At 45.3% G+C, this 14,710-nt stretch overlaps 1 protein-coding gene across 1 annotated transcript in view; it reads left to right on the top strand.

The window, feature by feature from the left end:
- The window catches only part of malrd1 (MAM and LDL receptor class A domain containing 1), a 314,776-nt gene that overhangs the window by 266,403 nt on the left and 33,663 nt on the right, over nucleotides 1-14,710 (top strand). Inside the window, exons 24-25 of the mRNA XM_078535594.1 lie at nucleotides 7,947-8,072; nucleotides 8,196-8,262. Of these exons, the coding sequence (XP_078391720.1) occupies nucleotides 7,947-8,072; nucleotides 8,196-8,262 (193 nt within the window). The remainder of the gene's footprint in view (nucleotides 1-7,946; nucleotides 8,073-8,195; nucleotides 8,263-14,710) is intronic.

Genomic DNA, 14,710 nt, shown 5'->3' with positions numbered 1-14,710 from the left:
CATCGTTGTTTCATCTAAACAACATCTGGACATCCTTCATGGGCAAGATGCTTTGCTGTAGTGCATTTGGGATAACTGCTTGAGTACCCTATGCAATACAGGTGTCATGAAACAATGCGAGTTCCTCGCATACTCTGTGGTGCTGGGCCAGTTCTTCCTCTATTTTGCAAGGTCACTCAGTATTTAGGTACTGCCTTACATCACACTGTCCAATTACAGATTCATTATGCTCTGCTGTTTCCAGATGGTATCATTCATAGTTTTTTTTTTCTAGATAAGCAGACTGTAACACTCCTAATATGAATACACAAAATTGCATGTTATGAAGAAAATAAAAGGCATCATCAAAACACAGATAAACTCTGAAAGATTAGCTCATTATGGCACATCTGCAGATAATGAGTAACATTACTTAACAACATATGATATTAAAAAAGTGACAACAAATATCCAAGCATGGTTCTTCAGAAAACTTGAAACAGAAATATTTCAAAGAAATAGCCTGGTGAGCCTGCTTGTTGCTGCTGTTCTATACAACAGAAAACTAATGAGATCATATAGTTTCAAGTGAATTTTACTTGTCTCTTCCTGTCTTGTCACCCGGCTCCTAATAAACATTTTGTGAAGGTCTCATTCAAGGAATTGGGTGGCTGAAAAACAATGGAGGGATTTGAAGGTGAATGGGATAAACGAAGCCAGTAAAGCCTTTCAAGGATGGAGGTGATGAAACTGTGGATGAGAACTCACGTTGCAGCATTCTGAATGAAGTCTGTTTTATTGAGAGTAGAAGTAGGAGAGTAGAAGTAGGGAGGTTGGCAGAGAGTTTTCCCAAAACTAAACCCTCAATAATGGAATAGATTATGTTTTCTACAGACATGGGGGAGAAAGAGGGACAGAGGCAGGCAATCTTTCAGAAGGGAAACACTGATAACCTTAAGGGAACCTTGATAATAGTGGCGGATAAAGTTCTGGAGGGCAAATTGAAGTTGATTTGGAGTACCACCATAAGAGAGTCACCTTCAGCTTAGCCTAAGGTGGCAGTTGAGCAGGTTGGTGGAGTAGAGATTGAGACATGCGGTTTTGCCAATGTTTATCTGAAGGAAGTTTTGTGCTTATCTCGGACTTAATGTCAGATATGTTGGGAATATTCCTGAATCAATGGACAAAATGTAAAGGTAAAACTGAAGGTCATCACTGAACATGCATAAACAGCTGTCATACACTGTCTTGGCTTATACCACTAAGAGACAGAATGTAAATAGCCTATTTAAAATAGGTGAATAAGCTGTATGCTATCGAACCTTAGACAGGATAGTTAAAGAAAGTAGCAAGTAGAACACAAAGTGTTAATTGGTTTGAGAAAATTGGAGGAAAGAAGATTCTAAGAATGAAGTTAAGGAATCATGAACAGGTAATCAGAAACAAGAGTAGAAATTTGAATACTAAATTGTTATGACTATTAGAGAAAATTATTTTTGGGGGGATATTTATCAAAGAAAGAGTAGGATGGATGACGTGACAGTGAAAAAGGAAAACCTACTAAGAATCTTAAGGATGTCAACAGTGGCCCCAAGGAGGACAATAAAGTGATCAGGAAGGCATCTAAATTTATAGCGGAATGCATACTCCACTAGTTAAAACTCTTTAGGAAACTGGACTGTTTTGGGAGTTTACAATGGGGGGCTTTTATGTGAAACCTGGAATAGAGCAGCATCAAAAAATCATTATAAACAGTAATTAAAGAGCATCCAGTGAGAGCTAACACACTTAGTCAAAACCAGTAGATGGGGTAGAGGAACATGGCCTTGTTGCCAAGGCAGCATGGAAATGAATGTGGTCTGAGTGAGTCCTGTACACTATTTGAAGGTCAGCTACAGCAGTAGAGTAAGATAGCATAAATTGAAATAAACAAATGTTAAATTGAAAAGAAATTTTAAATGGAAGCTCTTTATTCAAAGAATACAAATTATTTGGAATAATCTACGAGGTAATTTTGAATCAAATGTTTAGGGCATTCAAGATGCAGATGAATTTGAGGTTGGGGGAATTGAAATTCTCTTATACAATTTTTTTCACCTGCAGCTAACTACTGGAGGAGGGGGGTGGGGGAATAAAGAAATGATCCAATATTATTTAAGCATAATCCTATGAGACAAGGACCAATCAACAGTGGTTATTTGCTTCAAAAAAGGACAAAGATTAAAATGACAGGAGCTACATATGCTTCTAAAAGTGCAACAGATAATGTAACATAAGAATGAGGCAAGATATATTTTCATTTAATTTATATCCTGTTTCACGAAATACCAAGCACCAACATTAAGATGTAATTATGCATCAGTGTGTAATAAAAGTAGCACTGATTGCTAGCCAGCTAAATTTTAATGCAAGTCTCCAGCAACCTATTTTAACTCTTAAGCCTACAATAGCAATTCCGTATAAAAAATGCACAAATAAAGTAAAATATAATTAAAAAGCACAATAAGAGTGCATTGTTTCATCAGTTTGCTGAGAATAATGTTGGTATGGACAGATTTACAGTTTCATGGAGATCTCCAAAATCCACTCTATTTTACACTGCGAGGGTAATTTCCCAACTCATTTCAGCTGCCTATGCACATTTTTGCAGCTACAAAGAAGATCCATTATTGGAAGGTTATGGCTACAAGAGCCATAAAATGAATTTGATATGAGAAACGCAGACTGGCAGACAATACAACTTTGCATGTGTTTGTACCAATGAAACAGGATTAGATAGAGGTTAGTAAGAAGATTAACTTCTGCTTCAATTCTGAGTCTACACATTTTCATGTATAAATAAAACTGTTACATTGAGTAATCAATGCAGCAACAATGCACATTTGCATGACTGGATTATAAAAGAAGGCAACAATTTTTCTTTCAATTAGTAACTTCATTATGCTCAACATTATTGAACTGAATGCCATGATCCATTCTGTAGAGAAACACTTCTAGTGACACATTTTTTTGCTTTTCATTTACTCTTGTTGCTATGGGATGATGTGTGTAGTTAGTGTGTCATCACACTACACTCTTCCATAAAGGACAGCACAATCTGTCTTATTATTGTACAGCACTTTGCTTTTCTTTGCAGGACTGGTGTCAGAAATTGCAGGCATTTTGCTCATGAGATTGTAAGTACTAGATTAACATCCCTTGCCTTCTTACATGTAGCAGGCAGGCAACTGCCTCAATCAGTTTTTAAAGAGACAACATGACCCTGAATCAAAAAAAATTGGTCACTGCATATTTAGAGTGCATGTTCGTTATTCAAAACTCGCCCTTCTTCAAATTTCTTTTTAAAATTTGGGGGTGGCATTTTGAGTAACCTATGGGCAGAATTTTACGTCTTGCAGGCGGGCGAGCGGCCGACGTCATCCCGCACACGAGCAATCTTCAGGTCAGTGGCACGCATGGGTGTCGGAGCCATGTCCACCAACAATTAAGGGGCCACTTAAGGCCATTAAAATTTGACGATTTTGCGCTCGTCGCACGGGCAAAATGGGCCCAGGCGGCAGCCCACTTTTAACGAGAATTCATCCAAGGGCGGGATAAAAAGGGTCAGCAGCATTGCCATTCTGAGTAGTGAGGAGTTTAGGAGATAGTTTGCTGCTGGTTGCTTATTTGAACATGACAGCTTCATCTGAATGAATGAAGAGTTTCATTCTTAGCATTTCTAGGCTTCATTTCAGGACTCATTGGTGTCTCCAAGGCCCCCCGACGATTTTGACTGTGTGGACCGTTCCAGGCACCAGACTGCCTTCCCTTACCCTGGTAATAGAGATTGTGTCTCCGCTGGCGGCACCTCCTCTGAGGAGGAAGAGAGGGGCAGAAGGAAGAGGAGGCCAGGTGTCCGAATGCAGCTTACAGGGGAGGGACGTATGGGAGGAGAGACGCGGGCACAAGGGGTGCAGGGTGGAAGTGGCCGCAGAAGACGCCACTATCTTGCTGCCAGGGTTTACAGGCAGTGATGCAGCGACCTCAACATGTCCGAGGTGCAGTGCCGAAGGAGCTCCACCTCTACAGGGTGACCGTGACCTCCATTTGTCTGATGATTGGGCCTGAGATCACCTCCAACTGTATGGGTGGACACCCCATGCCAGTGGCTCTGAAGGTCACTGCGGCCATCAACTTCTATGCCTCTGACTCTTTCCAGGGGTCAGTGGGAGATCTTTGTGGAGTCTCCCAATCAGATGTCCACAGTTGCGTCAAGCTAGTGACAGAAGCTCTGTTCAGGCGGGTATTGACCTTTATTCATTTCTTTACGGACGACGCCAACCAGGCTGAGCGAGCCAGAGGCTTTGCAGCAATTGCTGGGTTCCCCCCGCATCCAGGGTGCAATAGACTGTACACATGTGGCCTTCAAGGTGCCAGTGGGTCAGCCGGGTGCCTTCGTCAACAGGAAGGAATTCCACTCGCTGAACATCCAGATAGTGTGTGACCACAGGATACAGATTCTGCAAGTCTGTGCAAGGTACCCTGGTAGCTTCCATGACGCTTACATCCTGAGACACTCCCAGGTGCCAAGGCTTTTCACTGCTCCAGCCTGGCTGGATGGCTACTGGGTGACAAGGGCTATACATTGAAAATGTGGCTTATGACACCTCATCACCACCCAAGAACAGAGGCAGAGCAGTGTCATAATAGGAGTAAGGCCTCCACAAGGGCGGTGATAGAGAGCACCATAGGTCTTCAGAAGATGCACTTGCGATGCCTGGACTGTTCATGGGAAGCACTACAATACTCTCCAGAGCGGGTGTCACTGTTAGCGGCTGCAATCTGCGCTCTCCACAATCTGGCATTGGCAAGGGGAACCCACTGGAGGAAGAGGATCTTGAGGCAGTTCCACGGGCCACAAATGATGAATCCAGTAGTGAGTCAGAAGAGGAGTAGGGTGAGGAGAACGCTGAGGACGTGGAGGCAGACCTCTGGATCCTTCAGGGAGGCAGAGACACCAGGGATGCCTTGATCCAACACTCCTTCAGTTAGGTTGCCAAAGATCCGCTTCCACCTCATGTCAAGGCTGCCGCCTCTATCCCAGGTGTCTGAAATGACCCTTTCATTTGAACCCAAAGTCCACTCAGTGCCTGTGCAATAAAGTATCGAGCCACTCAGGTCCAGCCTGAAATACTGGCGTGCTCTGAACCCACAAAACAAGTGAAGCATACTCGGGCCATCATGACAAAAGCAAAATTTATATCATGTTGGCATTCACATCAAATGAACATAACAATATATGGTGTTAATGGCCACATCAGTAAACATATTAACAAAACATGGCAGATTAGAAGATCACCTCTTGTGCTCATGATGCACTTATATTTGCAAGTGCCACATATTGTCGCACCCTCCCCACTTGCTGGCAGCAGCATTGTAGGCAGCCTGCTGACTCTGCTGTCTTGTTGGCCATAATGACCTTGGTGGTCGTCCTCTGGCCAGCGGAGCCTGTGCTGGCCCTGCCTGGGAGGGAGTGTCCAGTGCCATCGCAGCCTCATCAGATGCCACGGTCACTGGCAGAGGGGCAGAGGAGCTGCCGCCGTCATCCAGAGTTCCCTGAGAGGAGCCTGCAGAGATGACAGGCAGCTCATGCACCAACGTGAGGTTGCTGTGGGCCTCCCTGCTTGCCATTGATGGACGGGCACCTAGCTGGCACACTGGGTGCCTCATCCATCATCCACTTCCTGAGATCATTGCCTGTGTGAGGGCTTGAAGCTCTGAGCGCAACCCCAGGGACCCCTGATTCTGCCCTTGGCACTGCCTTTCCATGAGATTCGCCATTCTCTCAATGGAATAGGCAGTGCGCTTGGCCATGAGGGTCAACGCAATGCTCATGCTGCACATGGACTCCTCCACAAAAGAGACCATGGCACGCATACCCTCATGGATCTCCGTCAGGTCCTCTCTCACATCTCACTTGGCATCCAGCATCTGCCGCCTAATGGACAACTCCAGAGATGCATCACCTGTCTTTGACTCAGCATCACCTCAGCCTCCAACAGCCCCCCGACTGCCGATGCCCTGGGCGCACACTGCTTCTGCCTGCTCTTCAAGTGAGTGTGAAGTGCCCTCACCGCTGTGCTCTGATATTCTAGCTGACAACCTAATGCCCACTGAGGTGCTGTATCTGCGTTGGTGCCTGGTTCAGAGAATGGGTGTGACGCAGGCGCATCTAAAGCCAAATGGTCCTCTGGCATCAAGGGTGGCTCTTTGGGGTCCAGCGTTCGAGGGTGAGCTGGCGATTCTAGGGGAGAACAACGACATGTCATTAGTTTAAGTCATCACACTGTCACTGGCATGCCAGGCACCCTAGTGAGAAAATGGTGATCTGCATCACGGTGCCATCGTCTTTCAGTGATCAATGGGGACTCCAGGTTTCAGGCTCCCATTAATGCTGAGACTACACAAGAATGTTTGCACAATCTGACACTCTCACATCTGTGCACTGCTCTCTTAGCTTCATCAGAGACCTCTGCCTCACCATGACCGGCTGACTGAGGTGGGTGGCAGCTCTCCAACTCCAAGGCATCCATCTCTTACCTCGTCAGAATGAGGAAGCTTGGGGTTCCTCTGTCTGTCTTAGTTCTTTCATTGGTGTTATGGCTTCTCTTCTGAAATGACAGAGGAGCATTGATTTGTCCAATCTCTACCTGCAGCACCATTGCAGTCTGGCAAACCCCTCTCCTCTGGGATACCTTGCAGGGCACATTTGACTCATGGCCCTTGACCCACAAGGCACTCAGGCCAAGCAGCCAGGGCTCAACCCCTTGGCTGGCGCCGGTGTCAGTGACATTTGGCACACAGACTCTAACATCCCAGAGCTCCACAGGTGGATGGCCAGTCCTTAGCACTTCTTCACACTGATCAATGCCAACTCGGTACTCACCCTTGCCGAGCGCAGCAAATCACTGAACCTTTTACAGCACAGCACCCATGTGCACTGCACAACGTCGTGGCCACTGACCTTAGCTGCCATCTCCTCCCAGGCTTTTTTGGGCAGGTGCGGTTGCCTCCTCCTGTCATCCCTGGGTACTAGAGTGTTCCGCCTGGCACCGACCTCCTCCACAAGGACCGTGAGGCACTCATCCGAGAAACGATGACGGGGGGAGTGGTCGAATGCCACCTGATTTGCCCTCCAGCCTGAAGTTTTCAGCCGCTGATGAGTCCATTGTACGAGTGAAATAGTCTCCTGGGCAGACTCCAAAGATTCTCACCTGGCAGCCTTCAGGGAGCTGTCTCTGCTGGTTTTAGAGCGTTCACTGGGTCGCCATTGGGGACTCCAGATTTCAGGCTCCCATTAATGATGAGACTTCCACAAGAATGTTTGCACAATCCGACACTTTCATCTCTGTGCACTGCACTCTTACCTTCATCAGAGACCCCGCCGTCTCTCCATGACCAACTGACCGCCTGGCCCTTCCTGACCATTGAAAGGACGCGTTTCATGCTGGGTGGACCTTAACTGGCCGTCCAGCGTGAAATCCCGTTTGCAACTACGGTGGGGAGCGGATTCCACATCTGTTTCTGCTCCCGCCAATTTGGCGCACACGCCAAGCGTGAAATTCAGGCTTATATTTTGCATCACAATGTTTGAGCATCAGGAAGTATTCATGATGGATGTTGCCTTATGATATTGGGTGAAGAGAATCCTCGACAGAAATTGTGTGGCTCTCCTGTTAGTGCAGTGCATTTCCATACATAAGTGTGGATCAAAAATAGGGCTACAACTTTGCTGCTCAGATTCTGACCTCACATCTAATGAGGCTCAATGCCCACAGCAGAGTGTTACAAATTGTGTCCAAATGTGTGCAAGAAATGGGCTTGAAAGACCAAATGGAATTTTTGTATTCCATGCTTTCTTATTTTATCAATAGAAAATAATGTCCTACTTTTGCTACAGTAAAATTAAGACTAATTATCTTTTCCAGCTGCAATATCCTGCTTCAATGGTTCTTTGCTCTGTGGGTCCAGTAGACAGTGTATCCCAGTAACACAGCGATGTGATGGTGACATTGACTGTGGAGATTTCAAATCTGATGAATCTAGCTGCTCAGGTAAGAAAGAAAATCAGAAACAACTTAATTACAAAGTTGTTTCATTCTGTTTTTAATGTCTAATTTAATATTATCTCAAACATTTAGTTTATGAATGACATTGGCAATTTTACTCTCTTGTAGAATGTCCTAATGCCTATTGTAGAAATGGAGGAACGTGCATCATTATTAACAGAATTGCATTGTGCAGGTAAGTGTTTGTGTAATCGATACAGGACGCTTTATAAATGTCTGCTAAGAAATTAAAAAATTCATGCTTCATCTCGTGCTGTCATTTATGCAGATTGTCAGAATAGAGCAAATTGCAGAATGCTGTGAAGCCATCTGTTCTTCTCATTAGAAATCCAAATGTTTGTGTTCTGTATTCTTATGCGGCATTAATGTTGCAGATGCCACTTGAGAAAGGAGCATCATTTTGACTATCATACAAACAGGCTGCACTAAGTTATACTGACAACTCTGACCATTGTAAGTTCAGGGGAAGCTTGGGGCATGTATTCATTAAGATCTGCTAATCATCTGAATGCTAAACCTGAATGCTGATGACATTTTTAATGTCACCATGGAAGCCAGCTATTCTGTCTTTATTAATGTTAGAAACTTTAAATGCATTCACTTGTGAACTCTTTCAAGTTTCACTTAAAAGGTTTTTTTACAGTTATACTGCAGCCAGTGCACGTGAAAGAGACATTGGGCGGGATTTTCCGCACCCGCCCTCTGCCAGGATCTTCCAGTCCCGTCGCAAGGCAATGGACCTCTGGCTGGGGAGCCGCCTCGCCCTTGACTGGTCCCACCTGCGAGGGGGTCGGAAAATCCCAGCCATTGGGTGGAATCATCCCAGATTTGCACTAAGGCGGGAAGAAGGACATTTTACCGGCTGGCCGCAGTGGCAGGTTTTCATGCTGCATCATCCCAATCCTGCCTCATTAATCATGCATTCCCAGGAAACACGGCATTTCGCTGGTGGGCGGCCTCGGATTCGCCTGCCACACCGGCACCTCGCCGCTTCCTCACACCAGGCACCATATTTAAAGTGCAGCTGCGCAAACACCTCTCAGTGCTTCCAGCCCATGACTGTTGTACAGAAGACATACCCCAAAAGGCAACAAGATTGCAGTCTCCCGATTCAGTGACACGTCCCTGGGACACCTGCTGGACACTGTTGGAGACCGCCGCAATGTCCTCTACCCCTGCTCTGGCCACAGGAAGTCCAGCAATCTCACCACTCTGGCTTGGGAGACGGTGGCAGTGGTGGTCAGGGCCAACGCTACACAGAAGAGGTTTGCCATCCAGTGCAGACAGAGGATGAATGATCTCATCCGTGCTGCTAGGGTAAGGCAACCATCTCATCACTCTAAACTCTCACACTCACAAAGCCCATCACACATTCACTGGTATCTCACTCACTGCCAGCTCGAGGGACATCACCACTCACTTTCTCACACACCCTCACACCTCCATCTGGACTCATCTCCTCTGGAGACTGCCTCTTCAGCCCTCACCATCTTGAGGCGACTTGCACAAATCAACATGCGTCCCTGCACACACCCTGGGATACCCCCCTTCCCCAGTACAGCCCTCACCCTGCAGCCTCTTCCTTTGCCTGAGGCCACTTCTCCCCTTTCCCCAAGCAAGCCCTAGTCCTGCAGCCGTTGAAAAGCCACCCCCGTCTTACAGCTGGTCTGGTAGGTAGAGACCTGCCCGTGAGCCCCCCTAAAAGTGATGTGGTGCTGTCTGTGAAGCCTGGTGCTGATGACTGCGAGTGCTGCCCAAAGCAAGGTAGGCAAACAAACATCAAAGTCCTGAGCGACGTGCAGCTCGCCAGGTGCACGTCGCTTATGTTCAGTTGTGAAACACATCAGCGTACAATCATACTGATGTGCCCGGATGATCCAGCTTGGGGGGATGATTCTGGTGAGCAGGGCTTATAATGATACTAAAACAAAATAGCTGGAAAAACTCAGCAGGTCTGACAGCATCTGCGGAGAGGAACACTGTTAACGTTTCGAGTCCGTATGACTCTTCATCAGAACTTATAATGATATACTGATGTTTATTACACTGAAATTCCTGTGTGCGGTGGCAGGAAACATGGCCTGCCATTGACAGGTGGAGCAGACGATTGCAAACTGGTTTCGCGACATCGTGAAACCGATTTTCGGCCTTCCCGCCATATTGTCCATTCACACCCACCATGACGCCCAATGCCAGCGGGCATGGAAAATTCTACCCATTACCTCCTCAAAGAATAGTTCTCACGCTTGAAGCCAAATCCTGATGCCTGCATATTCTGCATAAAAAGTTAAATCTACTTCACAGTAACACCATAATGGGTTTTGGCATAATCGTGTAGTTGCTACATTACAGAACTAGTAATTCAGAGACCTGGATTAATAACCTGGAGAACCGACCATGCATTAGATGGTTTGGGGGTAGAAGCAGGACCGTCGCCTGCACCTATTCAAATGATCCCAGTAAATATGTTAAATTTGTGCTGGAACATCATTAAAACTGTTTCAGTCATTTCAGAAAGAAGTCCACTTGACAATCATGCTGCTTGTTGGCTGCCTCTCTATTTGGTGAGAGCTTTGGCAGGACAAGGCTGCAGAAACTAAGACCTTGAACTGGATTTAATACAGCTGTCACAGCGGGAACCATGGCGACTGGGCCCACTGAATCGCAGGAGAGACAATGCATCAGCCTCCCAGCGGTGGGGAAGCCTCCCCCCCAATTGCCTCATTAATGAGCCAATTGACATCCATTATCCCTGAGCCCTAAAGCAATTCCGCGATTACTCAGGGATTAGATGGGAGTTGTATGGCTCTTCCATGCTCCCTGAAGGCCGCTTCAGGGGTCATTCATTGTCAGGCACTCAGTGCCTGATCAAGGGACCCAGCATCAGGAAGGATAGCATTAAAAGCCATACCCCTGTCCTTGCCTCTGACCTCCCTGCACCCCCCCACTCCCACAACCTCCATCCCACGATTCCCATCCTGCCCTCACTAACCTTTGGCCTGGGGTCCCTCAGCAATCCTGGGTCTCTGGCAGGTGCATTGTCAGCGGCTGCCACCACTCCTTGTGGTGCTGATGAGCAATGGAGTGCTGCCGGCCTCTGATTGGACTTCTGCCACCGGGGTCCTGAATCCAAGGGAAGGCCCAACGGTGGCCATTTAATACTGTTGTCCCCATGGAACTGATGGGGATTCCTCACCAGTTCTTTAACCAGTGGGCAAGACCCCCGTCGAGCCAACTAAATCCACCCCTGTTAAAGGAGTGATGCACTCTAGGCTACTGAGAGCAAGAAAATTTCTCAGAATTAGGAAGATGGCAGTAAGAGGTTCAGGCAGGATATCCTTGTTCTTGAATGCTGTGTTGAAGACTCTAGTCCTGGAGAAAACATGCTCCTTCCTGAGGCAGAATGCACCCCACTAAGAATAGGAAGAGGTCACAAAGGAGGGCAATACCAAGAACTTAGCTGCCAGGGCATGGCTGCAATGCAGCAAAAAGTTCCATGACCTCACTAGAGGTACAGGGTAAAAATACTGCTCTTTACTCCCTACTCACACTTCCGCTACTTCCAGTTTCTCTGCTCACAGCACTTCCCTGTTCCAATTTCTTTAGCTCTACTACAAACACTGCACCACACTTCACCCCACCACCTTCTCATATACAAACACTCAGCACTACTGTAACCTGCACTTCCCCACAACTTACATGTTGTATGTTGCAGGTCAAATGTTAGAGAGGCACACCTCACAAAACTATTACTCTTAGACGGTTCTTTTTTGAGAAAGAAACGTGTGCACAAGCTGCACCAAAAGGCTTTCGCCAGAGGAGGCCAAGCCGACCTGCACATGCTCTCCATGAAAGAAAATATACTTACTATCATGGCTGTGGCTGAGTAATGGCCATGGCCATTGGCAGAGCTGGAAGAGATGTCAAGCAATGTTTCTTCTTACATCATATCCTTTTCCCCTTCTTCCTTATGTCTCACCCTCTCCACTTTGTTGGCATTGGGAAGCCCAAGTTGGGCCATTTCCTGACTGGAAACATGAGAACATCTTCTCTGCCATACCCACCATATTTTCATCCCCTGAAAATGTGGGTGGGCAGGGTTCAGATTTCCCTACTCCTAGTGTAGCATTCGAGGAGTGCAGGTGCTGAAGTGGACTCATTATAAGGCCCCCTCATGCCACTTAATACCTCTTATGCCCTCTCCATGCTCCCTCATATTCCCCATGCTCCCCCCATGCCCCCTAATACCTCCATGCCCCTCCATGCACCCCCATATATCCATAGCCACTAACCCAGTATTCACTATGTGCAGTCCTCAGAAGACACATAATAGAAATGCAAAGCCTTTGAAATGGACATGAAAAAGTACACCTTTAGCAGTCTAATAGAGTTGTCACTCAAAAACACGACCATTCATACTGATTTAAAATTCCAGACTCAATGAAAAAGTTAAATCCCCTGAAGTGGTCATTCAATTTTGAAAACAAATATATATTTAGTAATCACATCAAAGTTAGATAATCCTTTAATGACCTCTTAAAACTGTCAATCAAACTGTGTACACAACATTTTGCTGATATAAGTGGTTCTGTAGCTTTTGAAACTCAGCCAAGCATTCATGATAGGCTCAGCTGTCAAAACAAACCTGTGCAACTATAGACAATGGAGTCTATTGAAACTGGAAAAAGGATGACTTTGTTTTTTTCTAAGCTACACCAGATGGCCTGTCGATCAAAGCAGTCCAGGACCAGATGACTGTGTTTTTTCTCTAAGTGAAAACTGTAGAACATTTTATTTTTAAACTTAAAGCACTGTGGGCATTCAAATCATTTCAGATCATTACACTTGAGTTTTTAAGCACTATTTTCTTCAGTTTTGAATGCATAATAGCTTTTCCCCAATGGACCTCAACATTTTCACTTATCCGGGAATATCATTCATGTTGCTGCTGCATAGTAACAACATTAAACAGCTAGCTTCACTTGTTTCTGTTTTGAGACACCATACACTAAACAATATTGATTGTGCTAAGAATTACACTGAAAACCAATTCAAGATTGTCAGTCAGGTTCACAGCATGGCTTACTTATACATGCTAGAAGCCACATATATTAACCCATAGGGCCCAGTCCTTTGCAGTCAGAAGGAACATGTCCACACTTTGCACTTTTTTCAACTAAACAAAAGCCTAGGGAACAGTCATTCCCTGGTTCATTCCCCAGAGCAATGCTGTGACCAATCAGTGCAGACCTGCCCCAGTTTGAATTTGAACAAAGCTAGGCAATTAAATGTTGCATGCTGCATTCTCCATATCAAATCCTCCACTAATCAGAGTCCATTCGCCAACCAATCAGCACTCTCTTATGCAGCATAAAATGTTCCCCTGTTACAGTTGCTCATTTCTTGCGAGCTATGCTGCTGAGTGCACGACAGAAAGCTTTGATAGCATGTCTTTTTCAGAAAGAATTAAATTGAAAGACAAAGACTGAGAGAGAAAACAAAAAATAACTTGCAGCTGTTAGGTAAAAAGAAACACCGCTAGAAGAAAATTAATGAACAATTGCTTTTATCTGTGAGCAATAACACTGGAGATCTATTTGTCGATATATTATATTTTATATAGAAAGTAGAAACCATTTATCTTGTGACATATTGAATTATTGTTGTAAGATTTATATTTGATGCTGTCACCAAGGATTTGTGGAAAAATAGTCCCTTGGAGTGTTTGCAATTTATCAGGCTAGGTTTCCCCAGCAGTCTACTGTACTATCAGTGACACTTCTACAAAAACACCCAGAGAGATTAAAATGAGACATTAATATTAATTCAGTAATGCTAATCTTTCCTTTACAAAGTCAAACAAATTGATTTCTAGCATGGGATACTTTGAATGTCCTTCAGTGTATTTTTTGCTTTTTTTCACTACATTCCAGTTGGGAAATTTGTCAGTTTTGCAAGGTTTGTTGGTTGCTGCACTGTAAGTAAGCCAGTTGCACTAGTTGTAGTGGGTTATCTTCAGGCTTTCATTATGCACATTTCCGGGACAGCAATGCAAAATTCAGATATAAATACATGCAAGCTCTCCCTAGTTGTACAAAGTCTTGTGTGGCCAAGCTAGTGAACCTTAAAGGGACCACTAGAATGGCCAAGCTAGTGAACCTTAAAGGGACCACTAGAAGCCATTCAAGAAATTATCGCAAAACATTTTGAAGGTTATAGTACTCTTGTGCCACAAGATACTGCTGGCATGGACTCCCTCCTCCATTCTGCCCTCCCTCTCAGGACCTACCTTTGGTCTGTATTGGCATCAGACCAAGTTGAAGCCTCTATTCAAATATTCCTTAAAGTTACAAGTCTAGCAATGTATTAAAATAACAGATTATATTGTAAAAATATTGTAAACATTGAGGTGTAAGTCCCACGTTTGTGCAGGTTTTGCTAAAGCTTAACCCAAAATTTTCATTGGCACCACTGGGCTTAAGCAAGGAAGTGGTGTCATGAAAATGGTGAGGAAAATGCTTACTGCTCCGTTTTCACCCACTTTACAGAAGGTCAACCACTAACCGGCCAGACAGCTAGCCACATCTTATTCCACTCAGGCACTTGACAGGCCAGCAGTGGGC

The sequence above is a fragment of the Cetorhinus maximus genome, chromosome 3 (genome assembly GCF_964194155.1).
Source record: "Cetorhinus maximus chromosome 3, sCetMax3.hap1.1, whole genome shotgun sequence".
NCBI classification, from domain to species: Eukaryota; Metazoa; Chordata; class Chondrichthyes; order Lamniformes; family Cetorhinidae; genus Cetorhinus; species Cetorhinus maximus.
This window is presented reverse-complemented; position numbering and strand designations above follow the sequence as displayed.